Source organism: Malania oleifera, chromosome 6 (genome assembly GCF_029873635.1).
Source record: "Malania oleifera isolate guangnan ecotype guangnan chromosome 6, ASM2987363v1, whole genome shotgun sequence".
NCBI lineage: Eukaryota > Viridiplantae > Streptophyta > Magnoliopsida > Santalales > Ximeniaceae > Malania > Malania oleifera.
Genome location: NC_080422.1, coordinates 89,230,541 through 89,247,128, shown reverse-complemented (window position 1 = coordinate 89,247,128; position 16,588 = coordinate 89,230,541). Strand labels below are relative to the sequence as shown.

The 16,588-nt window shown below is 34.8% G+C and overlaps 1 protein-coding gene across 1 annotated transcript in view; it reads right to left on the bottom strand.

Annotated features, from left to right (window-relative positions):
• Window positions 1–16,088, bottom strand: part of LOC131158347 (uncharacterized) — a 50,744-nt gene extending 34,656 nt beyond the window's left edge. Inside the window, exons 1-10 of the mRNA XM_058113149.1 lie at window positions 14,776–16,088; window positions 13,000–13,115; window positions 12,143–12,351; window positions 11,242–11,361; window positions 10,184–10,312; window positions 9,970–10,095; window positions 6,519–6,574; window positions 6,322–6,421; window positions 6,075–6,192; window positions 5,699–5,908 (exon numbers count right to left, since the gene is read on the bottom strand). Coding sequence (XP_057969132.1) covers window positions 5,699–5,908; window positions 6,075–6,192; window positions 6,322–6,421; window positions 6,519–6,574; window positions 9,970–10,095; window positions 10,184–10,312; window positions 11,242–11,361; window positions 12,143–12,351; window positions 13,000–13,115; window positions 14,776–15,581 — 1,990 coding nt within the window. The 5' untranslated portion in view covers window positions 15,582–16,088. The remainder of the gene's footprint in view (window positions 1–5,698; window positions 5,909–6,074; window positions 6,193–6,321; window positions 6,422–6,518; window positions 6,575–9,969; window positions 10,096–10,183; window positions 10,313–11,241; window positions 11,362–12,142; window positions 12,352–12,999; window positions 13,116–14,775) is intronic.
• Window positions 16,089–16,588: the final 500 nt, after the last annotated feature.

Below are 16,588 nucleotides of genomic sequence, written 5' to 3'. Positions count from 1 at the left end.
CTGCTTCCCGTTATGTAACATCCACTACTCATACTTCCTGTTACACCCGTTACCGTTACATTATGCTACCCGCTACTGCGATTTAAAACCATGACAAAGACCTAAAAGATAATGTAGTAGATGTTAAAAGAATAGGGATCAGATCATTAAAATAAGGATAACTTTAGGCCTAGAGATAGTGAACGTCATTAGCGCGTATGCTCCCCAAATAGGCTAAGCAGAAAAACTTAAAAGATAATTTTGGGAAGATATGGCTGGTACTATACAAAAGATACCAACGTTAAAAGATATTCATAGGAGCTTATTTGAATGTTCACATTGGAAAGGATAATATAGGATATGATAGGATACATGGAGGCCATGGATATGGTGATAAAAATGAGGCTGGTAATATAATCTTAGATTTTTCCATGTCTTACGATTTGGTTATATTGAATACTTGTTTTATAAAAGGAGAAGAACACTTAATAACCTTCAAGAGTGGGCATAATAAAAGCCAAATAGATTTCTTTTTAACTAAGAAAGGGTATTGTCTATCTTGTAAGGATTGTAAAATTATTCAAGGTGAAAGTTTGGCTACTTAGCATAGAATTTTAGTATTACATATACATATTAAAAATAGGAAGAGAAGGAGTAGCATAAATCAATGCAAGAGGAACAAGATTGTGGAACTTAAAGGGAGATAATATAGTAAAATTCAAAGATAAGATGAACAAAGAGTGTGGTTGAACAGTAAGGGATAAGGTTGATGCAAATATTGTTTGGAATAAAATGACAAATTCTATCATAAGGAAAGCAAAAGAGGTTTCACGTGAGTCCAAAGGAAGATACTTAGGCAGTAAAGAAAGTTGGTGGTGGGATCAAGAAGTCCAAAGAGCCATTAAGACAAAAATAAATTGGTATAAAATATGGGGAAATTGTAGAAATATTAAAAAAAATCTTGAAAAATATAAAGAAGCAAGAAAAAATGCAAAAATGACTATTAGTGAAGCTAAACATAGAGCTTATGATACTTTATATACTAAACTAGTTACAAAAGGAGAAAAAGATATTTATGAACTTGCTAGAGCTAGAGAAAGAAAATGCAAAGATTTAGGTGACGTAAAATCTATAAAAAAGAGAATGATAATGTCTTAATTAGAGAAGAAGAAAAAAAAGAGAGGTGGCAGAGATGCTTTGATAAGTTGTTTAATGAAAACCAAACTGAAAGATTGAACTTCAAAATGACAAATGAGGAGAAGATTAAAAATAGGAAATTTATTAGCAAAATTAAAGTCCTTGAAGTTAACATGGCATGAAGAAAGATGAAAAGTGGAAATCTATAGAACCGGATAAACTACTAATTGAAGTTTGGAAATGTTTAGTGGATAAAGGAATTATTTGGTTAACAAATCTATTCAACATTGTTATAAAAACCAAGAAAATGCCAGAAGAATGGAGGAAAAGTATGTTTGTACCTTTGTACAAAAACAAAGGCAATATTAAAAACTATAATAACAATGGTGGAATTAAGATTATGAGCCATATGATAAAATTATGGGAAAGGGTAATTGAACATAGAATAAGATTAGAAATGAAAATTTCAGAAAATCAATTTGGTTTTATGCCTAGAAGATCAACAACAGAAGCAATTTATCTTTTAAGAATTTAATGGAAAGGTTTTAGGAAAAGAAGAGGGATTTGCATATGGTTTTTATTGACCTAGAGAAAGCTTATGATAGAGTACTTAGGGAAGTTCTTTGGTGGGTCTTAGAAAGGAAGGCAATGTGCAGTAGATATATAGAGGTCATTAAGGATATGTATGATAAAGTAGTGACTAGCGTTAGGACTGTAGGTGGGGAATCTAGAGATTTTTCAATGACCATAGGTGTACATCAAGGTTCTACTTTATGTCTTTATCTTTTTCCTTTAGTAATTAATGAACTAACTAAAAATATCCAAAATGATGGTGTATGTTGTTTGCAGATGATATCGTGTTGATTGATGATAGTAGGAGCGGGGTGGAATCTAAGCTATAACTTTGGATAGCCACATTAGAATCTAAAGGGTTTAGGATAAGTAGGAATAAGACAGAATATATGAATGTAATTTCAATAATGTAAGAAGTAGAAAAGAGAGAAGATTAAACTTGATTATCAAGAGATTAATAGCATTGATAAATTTAGATATCTTGTATCTATTATGCAAGCTGAAGGGGAAATTGAAGAAGACGTAATACATTGAATTAAAACAGGATGGGTAAAATGGTGGATTGCGTTAGGTGTGTTGTGTGATTGTAGAATACCTTTAAAATTTAAAGGAAAGTTTTATAAGACGACTATAAGGCCAGCTATGTGTTAAGATTAAATTTTGAGGGGCGGGTAAGAACCCGCCGAGAATGACGCACACCTTGTCCTAGGCGAAGATGTCCCATCTAACTTTCGGGGTTGAACACACTCTAATTCTAAAACTTAAGATACTACCACCACGTTCCCCCCTGCACCACCTTGCCCCACTAGGTTCTCATCCACTCCCATCATCTCCTCCTCCACACGTGCACAAATCAAGGCTTGGTCCTCCTCTAAATCCACGTAAATCTCCTCATTCACAAAAGTAGTTGCCTCCACCTGTGTCTCATTTGTCCTTTTATCTTTTGCATCAAGAGAAAAATTCTCATGCCTTGATCCCGCTTCCTCAGTATTGCCATCCTTCTTCTGTGTAACATTCTCTAAGTTAACAGTACTGTCCTCCTTCACTTCACCTTCCTCTTGCACTTCAATTATCACCTACAACTAAGGGGGTGGGCATGATAAATCCTACTCCCTCAATATCTCTTTCTTCTATTGTGTACATTTCTAAATCTCCCTCCAATCTCATATCCATTAGTAAGATTGTGAAGTTGCTCAATTGTTCAATAACCTTTGATTCTTGTTATTCAGGATCTGTAAATAAAAAAGACAATTGGTGTAGGGTGTCAGGCAGCTGACTTTACTGCTTCAATACCCAATTCACTACCTATTTGACTAACTCTATCATGATCCATGAGTCATCCCGTGTCCACATTCCACAACAAAATGGAGTTGCAGAACAAAAAACTAACATATTTACAAAGTTAGTCATAGGCTATTCTACCAAATGAATGTCCCCAAAGTTTTTAAATTTTTTTATTTTTATTTTTTTTAAGTGATGTTGTGTTCATTGCTTGCTCTCTCATCAATACATCCTCTATCCTTGGTGGTAAAAACCCATATTTAGTTATCTTCCCAAAGGCTCCTTATTCTCACTTCCTCCTTATATGTTTGGTGTCCTTTACCCATCATTTATGTCCAAGAATCTAGGCTACTTTTTGCACTGAAAAGGAAAATTGATGTTATTGCCCTACTTCATTGATTCTTTGTCTCAATCTTCATTGTTTTTACATCCTTCTTTTGCCTAGCTTTACAAATCCTAACCTATCATCTTTGCCTAGTCCTCGTACACTTTCATCCAAGTCCTTCTCATTACTTGGATCACCCAAATTTGTAGTCGTACACAGATGGCAGCTCAAGGTCTCCTCTAGCTTCTACTTTTACGCCTCTAGTCCCTTATCTTCCTATCGCTATTTGGAAAGGTAAAAAAGCACTTGTACACAACATCCATTATAATTTTGTTTGCTATGATTTCTTCTCACACTTATGTTACTATATTGTTAGTGATCTATCTTTTACTGCTCTTCCAAAATCCATTCCTAAAGCCCTGTCCCATTCTGCATGGATGACTGCAATGGTTGAAGAGATGTTTGTATTACAGGATAATGATACTTGGAACTGAAATCTCTTTCTTATTATAATTCTATAGTTAGTTGTTGCCGAGTGTATACCACGAAGTCGATCCAAATGGTTTTGTGGCTCATTTGAAGGCCCACCTTATAGCTAAAAGATACACTCGGGTGTATGTTTTGGAACTTTTCGTACATTCTCTCTGATCAATAAATTTGCTTCAATTTGTTTGTTCATCTCCTTAGCCACCAGGTATCATTGGCCGCATCAATTAGACATCAAAAATGCCTTCCTACTTGGTGATCTTTAGGAAGAAGTTTATATGAAGTAACCGCCTATGTTTGTTGCTCAAGGGAGTCACCATCAATGTGTCGGCACAAGAAATCCTTGTATGGTCTAAAGTAGTCTCCCGGAACATGGTTTGGTCAATTCAGTGCCATAGTACTTGAGTTTAGTCCTTAGCAGTGCACAGTAAATCATTCTATATTTTTTCATCATCATTGTATGTGGAAGATATTGTGATTACAGGTGATGATGATCGAGATATCCAGAAGCATTTTCTACAAACTAAACTTTAGACCAAGTATTTAGGGCCATTGAAATACTTCTAGAGTATAAGAATCCAGATCTTGCATGGGGGATGTTTTGTCATAGAGGAAGTATGCTGTAGACCTTTTAGATGAGATTGAGCCTATTGTCGATACACCCATAGATCCTAATAGCAAGTAAGTGCCAAACGTGGATGATTTGTTGGCAAAACCTGAAAATACCAAAGACTTAGTGGAAAGTTGAACTATCTCAGAGTCACTTAACCCAGTATATCTTTGACAACAAGAGTTGTGAACCAGTTTCTTGATTCTCCAACAACAGATACCTCAAAGGTGCACTAAGAAAGGTCTTGCATATCACAATAGGGGCCATATTTATGTTTAGGGATATATAGGTGCAGATTTGGCCAAGTCACCTTTCAACAGAAGATCCATAATGTTGTGTTTAGTTGGTGGTAACTTTGTGTCCTAGAAAAGTAAGAAACAAATTAAGGCAGCCCAGTCGAGTGTTGAGTCTAAGTATAGGCCATGGCCCACACTACATGTAAGCATTTTTGGCTAAAAGAACATGTTAGTAGAATTTGGTTCACACATTCTTGACCTATGGAGTTGATGTGAGATAATCAAACTACTATTCATTCACAGTCCATGAGCAGATGAAACACATTGAAATTGATTATCACTTAGTTTGAGAGGAACTTGTGCAAAAGCTCATCACAATGACTCATGTGAAGTCTAAATTCCAACTTGCTGATTTATTCACTAAAGCCTTGCCAGTGCTCAAGTTAAATCCATTAGTAACAAGCTAGGAGCTTATGATATCAATGCTCCACATTGACGCTTGACGGGGTGTGTTACTAGTAACTACAGTTATTTAGTATTATGTGTTATTGCTGTATTAGTAAGCATGAGTTACTCCATGAGTTAGTAAGTGTAATATGGTCATTATCATGTACTTGGAATGTATTATAAATAGAGGGAGAGACCTATCATTGTGATTAGGTCTTCCAATTTACCCAATTTTTTAACATTTTCAATGTCTCGTTTGTTATTTACCCTGGTAAAATTTGTCAATAACATAATTTTAACTTGGAAGAGCCATTACCATTGAAGAAAACAAACAGACCAGAAAAGGCAAAAAGCAATAACATACAGATTTTTCAGGCTTATTTTTGTAAGAAACCATCACCAAAAAACATTTCCAAACAAGAGACAAGCTTTATAACGTATGATGTGTGAAGCCCTTAAGAAATTTCTTTAAGCCACAAACAAATCCATGACATATCACTAAGGAATGCAATGAATTTGCATGGAACATTGGAGAGAATCTCAGTACATCATTCTTTTCCTTTAGACTAATCTAAAGAACAGAGCAAATATGTAAGAAACCAAAATATTTTGCCCGAGTCTTACCTATGATACCACCACCAGCAGTTGCACCAGCATGACCATCTTTTCCACTCCCACTACCGAGTTCACAAGGAAAATTAGCATCCCCATACGTAGTACCACCATCAATGAAACTGCCATTATAATACGCATCACCACCTCGACCGCCATGGCCCCCACCACCACCAAGGCCATTGCTTAAAACCTTTCCCCTACCCACTCCACCAGTGCAGCCTACAAATAGTACAAATCAATTCAGGTAACATAGTTCAACTCGGAATGAATAAATTTCAATAACTCTAGTGCAGAAAATTAATGAGGAAAAAACTAAATCAAAATTAGTAAATGTAGGAGTAGAAAATATGACTAAAGGAAATGTATGTCATCTATTGGTCCATACCCAACCCAGAGGCACTTATTGCTCCAGAAGAGTAAACAGCCACAGTTCTAACCCAGTGAAAATGAACAACAGATCCTTCTATGATACCTTCAACATTAATATCTTCAACCCGACAGATCTGCAGAACGATACCAATACAACCATTTTACAAGAAAAAATAAACCACTCAGAGCAAATGAACCCTATATTAGTCCAACAATGTAACTTTAACTAAGACACCTAGCAGTCGATCTGACTAATAAAACACCTGAAGAGTGAAGGACAATGAAGAGTTCACATTGCAATCCTCAGGTGGATGAAGTAGTTCCATTGGGCAATCCTGGAATTCACAGTATAGCCGTGGATTCCTAGCATTTAATAAAGATAGATATTCAACAGAATAAACAATTACAGCACAAGTAGATTAGAGACTTTTGACCATGTATTAAACAGTTGATAACTTACAAATCATTTTTATTTGCACCCTCCAGTGGACCTCGCAGAACAGATCCAGGCCCAACCTTCATGACAAAGAGAGAGATCCGCCTTGTCAGCATAAATATGAGTAATAGCAAAAGGTATTTTGATCCATTAAATTTAAAAATTTAGAGAACTCAAAAAGTGCAGTATCAGAATCCAAAATGGGAAAAAGAAGAGAGAAAAGAAAAAGTAAACAGCTGACAGCGTATCTATTCTACTTTCCAACATTGATTCTTTTTTCATTCTTCTCTAACAATATGTAATCCAAAAATTGACAAAACCAAATGCAGTCGCAAGATTAAAAAAATTAATGCATACCTAGTTGCTTAGTCCAAGAAGACACAGTTTAAAAAGGCTGGAAGAATGGATGAAACCGTAGTCCTTTCAGAAGGCAATGAGTACATCCACAATAAGTCTTGGTTTGCAGTGTAGGACCCACAAGAGAATTTGTTTACCACTTGTTTTAAAAATAATTGCAATAGAGCATTAAAAACAGGTTTCCTCAGAGATGCTAATGGGTATCTTTTTGTGGGTGTTTAGTTTTTTTTTTTTTTCTATTTGGGGGGGGGGGGGGGGGGTACCTCAGAAGTTGCAAATTCTTCTTCCGCCATGTTCCTTGAAACTAGTCAATTGAGCATACTATGTGATTTCAATCAATAAGATAGTCATTTACAAGTGGGCTACCCTTTTCTATTCATAGATTAAATTTTTCAATGAAAGACTAAGGAAACATAATTATTAAAAATATTTTAAAATTCTGTGAAAGAAAAGGAATCTGTTTTGACAGTTCAGAGAAAATGTAAATTTCATACCATTTACTGTAATAATTTGTGGGCATTTCCAACTTCACCAAAGAAATTGAAGCTTACATCTAATCATCAACTCATTTTGTTCCCATTATGAATAATTAAATCATTTTCAGAGATAAGGAAGAAGAAGGGGGGAAGAAGAACCTACTACATATTCATATGCTTCAACTTCCTTCAGACATCCACCACCACAAACTTACTGCAGAATGAAATTTTGAAGAAATTTTCTTAATTTTCTGAACACATTAAATTATGAATATTACAAATTTACAACCAAAGATTAACAGCGTCAATACTCAGAAATTAGAAGGATGAAAAATGAATCAAGAGTGTCATTTTTGCATTGAAAGCTCCCCAATTTAGGAGGAAGTGCCAAGAAGTAGGCTTCTCGTCAGTTACATAAACTGAATCAGCGGTTGCGATTGATTTGATATGCACAAGCACTATACAAAATAAAGGACAGACCATACATGACCCTAGGCAATCTCCTAGAACCTAAACCTCAGGTATAACCCTATCAAACCTTTCAAATATATGTAGGCAAACAATATGTAAAAGAAATGGAGTGTTATATCTAGGAAAGCTGGAGTCTGTGTGTGTGTGAAGCCATGTCGCATGTGTTGTTTTATGAGTATTTGTGCTGGCGCGTGCGCGCGTGTGTGCAGTTGTTCGTTTGTTTGTTCTTGTAGTTGTGCATGCATACCCATTCAAGCGCATAGATATTATGGGTACCAATGTAGCACACTTAGAAAAGTACTTCATGCAGCAGGACAAACACCTACACAGTTTTTTTGATTCATCCAAAAGTTAACACAGAAATTCCTAGTGTTGGAGTAAACCTTCAAATAGTGTCCATTTAGTAGGTAACATTATCCATAACAGGAGTGAGATAGCAAGCCTAATCCAAACAAAAGGCTGAAATGACAAAGAAGGCAGTTTACCATTTCTCTTCATCTCTCTCCCACCATCATCTGGAACCCTTAAACATTTGCCATATGTATGAAACCTGATATTCATGCCAAGGCCAAACACATCACGCCACTAACTTAGTCATAACTTCCTAATCCATGGCATGGAAATCAGAAATCTGACTACGCACCTACAAATTATAAGTCTAAGTAGCCTGTTATATCCCTTGGCTTTTTTCCCAAATTTCCACTAACTTTATTTTTCCCCTCCTGCTATGTACTGAAACAACACATTCCATTTTGTATGGCAATAATCATATTGTGAAATGATATTTGAAACAAAAGAGTAAGGACTCGTGACCCTGTGCAGAATCAGCTCCCTATCTAAAATTCATACCTTAAGTGTGCCTTTAAAACCTACCGAGCTACCAATATAAAGAGGAGGGATGTCATAATCCCATGTCATCTCGAACAGCCTCCTCCCCTCATTGTAACCTCAAGTGATGCAGCCTCAAACCTCTCAAGAAATTTCTTATTTAAATTTTTCCAAAACTGCCACTTTATGTTAAGTTTCTAATTTTTATTGGTGCCACCAATCAAACCTCACCAAGAAATAATCATCTCATCATAAGCAACTTGAGTTTGGCTATCTAAGCCATAAAACTAGCAAAATTAGAACTATCATAGCCAATTTTCCACAAAAGCCATGCTGCAAGCAATTTGGTTCCAGCTTCCAATATCAGAAAACCAGAGGGAAAAAAAAAAAATTGCAACAGATAATGGAGGAGTTGTTTGATATCTAGTCACAACTTATGAAAAGGACAATGAAAAATGAAAACTAAAAAAAGGCAATCTAGTGCACAAAGCTCCCGCGTATGCGGGGTTCGGGGAAGGGGTGGAAAGCTAGCAACGTGTTTAGTGAATATTTAGTTATTTACAAAACTAAAACAAAGTGAAAAATTAATTGAACACATGTTCATTTTTTTCCCTAGGATCAAATAACAATTAGAAGATATGATTAGAATTTAGAATAATGAAAATGGAAAAGGATACAAACTAGAAAACATTATAATAAAATTTTAAATTAAAATTAATTATAATGATTTTACTTAATTATTATATCTTAATCTCTTTTTAGTGCTCTAAGAACAATCCTATTGCATATGAAGGTTGAAAAATGATGAAAATATTTTTTGGATAATTTTACTACTAACTCAAAATTTTAGAAATCTAATGCATATTTTTAACATTATTTTACTTTCAATTACATGGAAATTTTATTTTAATTTATTGCATTAAACATTGTATACATAATGATTTAATCCACAAAGATAAATTCTGGTGCGGCAACAACTATAAGACCATAAAATGTTGGTTTTCAATTTTTGCAACGACAATTGATTATAAAGAATCAAACTTATTTTAATATTTCTGTTGTTTTATATTTCCTTGACAAAGGCACTCGACCAACAAAGGAAACTAGAAACTAGCAATGCAGAGAAATGCATTTTGCCACATGTTTCTTCATTTAACTGCAACAAAAAAAAAACCAAAAAAAAACAAAACAAAACAAAAACAAAAACAAAAAAGCAGGTAACACCATACAATACCTAAACAATAACAAGTCTGTGTGCTAATAAATTTAATTTTTCTGAGAAAAAACATTTTAATTTTTTTCAGAAAAAGAATATTTAAATGCAAGATAAGCCTCTGACTTACATTGATAACATAAAATAAGGATAGAATTAAGTGTTGTGCTTCAATCAGATCTCCCGTTCCAGATAAATTCAATGAACCTTGTCCGTGAACTCCCAAATTCGCATTTGAATGTATCACAGATGATTCCTGGTAATCAACTGTGGTTAAATTACATATAAAAGCAACATGAACCAAGGTCTGGGTATTGATAAGAAAGCTTGGGAGGATGAAATACCTTAAGAACCACTAAATTGCTCGCTTCAAGCAAGGATGTTGCCACAAAGGCATCTCCACCACCATCTATAAGCATTTTGGAATTCCACATCAAGTGCATTTTGACATTCATCCGCAGAGCTCCATATATCTGAATTTAGTCAAGATGGCCCAACATAAAAAACTATACCAAACAAGAACAACAAAAAAAAGTAATCAAAATGCAGCTATTAAATATGGCAGCAGGCAGGAACAACAATGCAATGGTTTTTAAGTGAAGTGAATGCTAGCAGACAGCTGTACCATTCAGCAGGGCAAATGAAGTAGCCTCAGCAAAAGAGTTTATCAATAAATATTCTATTAGGACAAGAATTAAAAAAAAAATTCTAAAATATCAAAAATATCCAAAACAGGACAGAACATACAAGTAACATAATCAAGGTTTAAAATTTTTTAGCAGGATTCAAGGGAAAAGAGAAACTGTTTTCAATAAAAACATTAAGATCTGAGGATAGCTAACATTTTCTTGTAATTAAGATGCATAACTACATAGTGGGCATTTCTCTGAATTGCCTAGTACAAAGACAATATGACAATGAAGGTAACACAAAAAAATGTAAATGACAATAAGTTTATCTGTACTTTCCTATCTAGGTGATTATTATGAACAATTCATCTTTCGCATGAAATTATGGAATCTGGATCATGATTCGGAATCACTAATTCACCATGCACTTATGACTTGCACGTGCAGTGTGCATATTATAGATGTTGCAACAGCTAATCATCCTACCATAGGTTTTGCAGTTGACAAGGAGAGAGTGTTCATGGAACAAATGATGACATGCTTCAGCAATGATATACACGAAAGGCATGCAAACGTCTATAAACCAACAAATCAACTATATAAGAGCATCAACATGAATTAAAATGCATCAAAAGACATTGTCCCACATTGATGGAAGTTTCTTGTCAGAAAATATGAATAAAAACTTCCAACGCATATAGGGAAGAGCCCACACGAGCAGTAACAGATTACCACTTAAAAAGTGGAAGGGAGAAGTAGAGCCTGCCACTTGCCTTGATTACTGAGTCACTCATTAAAAGTTCTTCCGCCATCAACTCAAACTCTGATGAGGCATAATGTGCAAGCCCGAAGCTCAAACTTGCACCACGTGATAAATGAAGCTGACCTTGAACCTATAAAATACATGAGTAATTTAATAAATGGAAACATCTTGACCTATAGTCACATCAACAAACTCCTACAGAATATTGAAAGCAAATAAAATTAATTGGCACCAACCATTCTGGCCTGTACATGCCCCCAATTGTCATTTCTTTATAAGTCTACATTTATTTAATCATGGCATTCTAATGTTTGAATAGTGAACACATACACTGGAGTGTCATGCTATGGGGAAAAAATACAAAAGAGCAGACAAACTCCCCCATAGCAGAATAAGAACAAGGCTATCAAAGTTAGGTTTCATGTGCTATAAAGAGACTTATATTCATGTCATGCAAGTGTTTTGTGTGTCAGCATGAGAGAGTGAATAACCAGTCAGAAATACTTGATGACTAATGACATGATTGCCAGTACGCACCATATAATTTCTGTCCTATGACAGATTAAACACCATGAAATGATAGTGGGTCCCAAACCAGTTTAAACCAGCAAATGCAATACAATCATGCATCTGCACCAACCCCTAATGGGAAATGTATCCCACATAACAAGTACCATATGAGCACAAAACATTAAACTTGAGCAATTGGTTCTAATTTGAATAAGTAAGCTTGTCATGTAGTGATTTAAAAACCAACAAAATCATTGAAACACATGGCATGAAAAGGATGAGACTTTAATTGAATGGTGCAGAATTATTTCTAGCATCCCAACCAAAAAGAAAGATAAAGTAGAAAGGCAATAAGCATAAAAAATATTCAAATACAGCATTAAAAAAAGTTTTTCAATGACCTGCACTCGACTCCAAAGCAAAGGAACAGATGCCTTAGCATGATTTTGAACATAAACATTTGTCCAAAGTGGCTGATTAGGAAACTCTAAAAGAAGTGTGTCAGTATCTGTGGACATGTTGTGATTGCTGATAACAAGGCTCCTAGGAACAGCATCATAATAAGTCCCTGCAGCTCCAGAGTTTTCAGGACAGCCAAGACTCGTTCCCCCTGCAAACGACATGACAAGCTTACAGTAAATTAATTATTGTTGAATTCTTAAGCTAAGGAATACAAACTAAATACATCATTCAAAACTTGCTGAGGGCAATAAATAGACCAACAATTTATACTGATTAAAACCAACAGCAACCAGACACATTGATATAAATATAGTTATCACTTCCACAGTAGGCATAGAATAAGAACATAGAATCAAAGTTAGTAGGGAGGCTCATATTGCCATTGTGTCAGATGGAGTAATTCCCATTTCCCATTGTTCCAAGTTCTTTGGAGTTGGACAAGGTTTTTGGGGGAATTCCAACAGTAGAATATATACAGCATTGATCAATGCTACAACTCTTATGATTTTCAAAATTCTTTTGCCTCTTCTTCTTTATGTAAACTTCGTAGTTAAGTGCAACTATCATTTCCTAATGTAATTATACACAAAATAAATTTCACAATATAATCTGGTTCAGATTCCCAAAGAGAAAAAGGTCTCCCACAAAATAAAAGCCAAAAAGCTTCCAGACGAACAGTTTCATCATTATTTTATTCACATATAGATATAAGTTTTAGCTTGATATTATCTAAAATTATATCTGCAGTCATAATTTCCAATCTCTGTGTAGGAATACAACTCTACAATAGCCTTACCATGAATCAAGAATTCTGAATCATCATGCCGGCTGAAAACATTGATGGAAACTCTCCCACCACCACCCCCAGCAAATCCATTACCACCAGAGGCACTTATCGTGCCACTTCCTGTCCTGCTCTTCATGGAAGAATGTGATAAGCATGAAAGTTTCAAAGACAATCTCAGATAATAATTTACTATAATAGAGTTCAACACACAAAAAATTTTGACTAAGGGTAGCATGAATAAGTCCCTTAGTGAACAACCCAATGATTTGACATTGGAACATAACTGCTGGAGATCTCGAGATCAAACATTGGGAAAGGGTTGCAAGGGATTTGCCATGGGGGTATATCCCCTTGTGTAGCCAAAGCCCAATGCGCTTCCCGGTGGACTAAAAGATGATGCATTTTTTAAATCTACATTCATATATAGATTCATATACGATTTATATACATGCAGTACTACAGAGATTGATTTAACAATTTCATCAACTGGAAATGTCAACTGAGTCTCTACTAAAGCAGCGAAAGGAGAGAGATGCATGTGCACACAAGCATGTGCAAAAATGGACACAAACTTAAAATATATATATATATATATATATACATATATATTGTTCTGATTTTGAACATAAATATAAAGCAAATAAACATGAGAATCAACTTAAATAATTTAAGGTCTGTTTGGTATTGTTGCTGTTTTTTGTTTTTTGTTTTTGTTTCTCCACAGTGAAAAAAAAAACAGATTGTAAAAATGCATTTGTTTATGTTACCAGTTTTCTGTTTCCGTTGCTAGTTTTCAGTTGTTTTGACAATCTGTTGCTAGAAATTTTAATATCCAGAAATAGTTTTTTTGGACTAAATTATTTATTCTATACACTTTTAAATTAAAATCAAAATTAAATGATCATAAAGAATTTAAATATAATTAAAATAAAAAAATACATAAAGTTCAAAAAATAATAATAAAGCCAATTACAAAACATCTTGACTATTTTTCAATTTTCATATCCAATAAAATTTTTATTGTAAATTAAATTTTGAAAGTAGAATAATTAAGTAAAATAATTATAATAATTTTATTTATATTATAGTAATTTTTCTAAGCTGTAATATTTGTAATTTTATTATTGTAATCATATTTTTATAATATTATTTGATTTAAAGATAAAAATGAGCATTTTTTAATTAAGTTTTTAATTTATATCAGTTTTATAAATGTTAACAAAACAAGTTGCTAGTTTCTAGTTTTTAGTTTCTGTTTTTGGTTTTTGGTTTTTGGTTTTCGTTTATCTAATTTTGGATAGCGATACCAAACGGCCCCTTAGTCTAGTTGTAGACCCTCATGAATTTCCTGGTCATGGCAGTTTATTTGCCCAAAATTTTCTTTTCCAAGACAACAAAGGTTTCTCTCTCCAGAGATAGCCCACTGTCCAAATCGAATCATAGCAGAAGAAAGAAATTCTTCTCTCTTTGCATTGATGAAGTCAATTAACTTTTTAATTATCTTGTTCCATATACTTTTAACTCTATCGCTTCATGTTTTTAAACCTAATTCCAGAACATGGGAGTAGGTGATTATATCCACACAAGCAGTGACAAAATTTATTCAAGGAAAATGCATATCATATGCTAAATTCATCCATTTACTCCAGAAGCAAAACCTGCAAAAACACTAAATTTAACGAGGCAATGCTGATCGCATATTAAGACATAATATGCATCCAAACAAGGCATGTAGCATTACTGAATAATATAACTGAGATAATAAATCAAGGGATGAGAATGTACATTCTATGAGCCTTGATGTAGATACTCCCACCTGATCCTCCTCCACCTTTGAGTCCACCATCACCTCCATCAGCCAAAAGGCTTCCCTCAACTTCAATGGCATTAACAGTGTCAAACCCAATCCTCCCACCACCGCCACCACCATAATCCTCCTCTTTGCTTGTCGTCCCACCCTTGCTACCATAACTCCACGGCTCACCCAGGGACGACCACGAATAGGCATCTCCACCCCATACGTCCTCTGGAAGCTTCGTATTATCAATTAAGCAACTAGCACCTCTTCCACCGTGCCCTCCTCCAGCACCCTGGACACCCGTGGGGGTGCCACTAGTCTGCGCCGGGGGTGAACCCCCCAAGGCAGTAACATTGATCACAGACCCATCAAGCAAGCTTGCATTCCAAGCTCTCACAGACACAGTCCCTGCAATAATAGACGCATTTGGACCCAAATTAAATTCTCCGCTAACATTAACTGAAATGGAGCACCCGACCACAGGGCAGCTCACAATTACACCGGGAAGAATGTTTAAGCTTCCATTTCCTTCTATGTACACATCATTTGTGAGATTCAAACTAGAATTGAGCTCACAAAGGGTGTCCAAAGACCCGGTTCCATTAAGATCGTCTTGACACGATAAGGCTGGCGAGTGAGGAGGAGAAGAAGGAGGCGGAGGAGAGGGAGGCGTATAATCACCATGAAATGAATAGAAATCTATAATTGAAAAGTCATCCTCCGAACCCCAACAAGGGTTGATTGCGAAAAGAATAAAGATGTTAAAAAGAAGGCTTGAAGAAGCTCTGGCCATCCAAACAGGCAGAGACTCATCAGTCGAACAGAACAGAGCTACTCGCGAAACCCTTAAAACTCTGCAACAATATCCTCACAAAAACCCTAAATTCTCGGGAAAAGACTGAAGTGTCGGTGAAAACAAGTACTGGGTATGTCGATTTTGACGTGTATGTTACCAGAATTGGTCGAACTGGAGGAAACTGGTGCTTAGATGATAAATTGAAGAAACATAACTAGCAGAAATGCTGGCTGCAAAGCTGCAAGAATTTTTAGGAATTTGTTCTGAAAATTGGGAATTGAGAGAATGGAGAAACTGGGATAGCAAAGCTGCGAATGGAAACAAAGAGGAAAGGAGAACATACGGGACAAGATGAAGTAATTCTGAATATTCTGTGTGAGAACGACACCGTCACCTCTGAAAAAGTGAGGCTACTCTATTTTTGCCGTTATAAAAGAGGATATAAATCCTTTTCAGCAATATTAAATTCGTTTCCCATTTAGGTTGGGAGGAAATTGCCATACCACTGCCTCATTTCATGTATTTTGATCAAGAATTTAAGGAGAAGGAAATAGAAGGATGAGGAGGAGGGAATAAATTTTTTATTGTATTTCTTTATATTAAATATTATTAAAATTAAAAATTTATTTTAATATATTTAAAAATAAAAATATGAATTCTTAATATTTTCCTTTCCTTTTCTTACTATTTTTTAAGCACCAAACAGAGCCTTAGGAGAGTAGGAAAAAATGGGGATCAAACAAAAAATATAAAATGAATGATGCAATGCAAGTCTAAAATTCAGAAATTATAGTCAAAATAGTGTTATAAGAATATGTTAATTATGTTAGGATCTTTAGTGAGTCTTGTGAATATTGAGAAAATACTTTGACCAATCAAAAACTATTAATTGTAATAATATAAAGTAATTTTAGTAGTTATCTATCTAATATCAAACTATTTAACTTGATTCTTCTCTATTTCATTTACCTTAAGGCTCTACGAAGAGCTATATATATAATTGG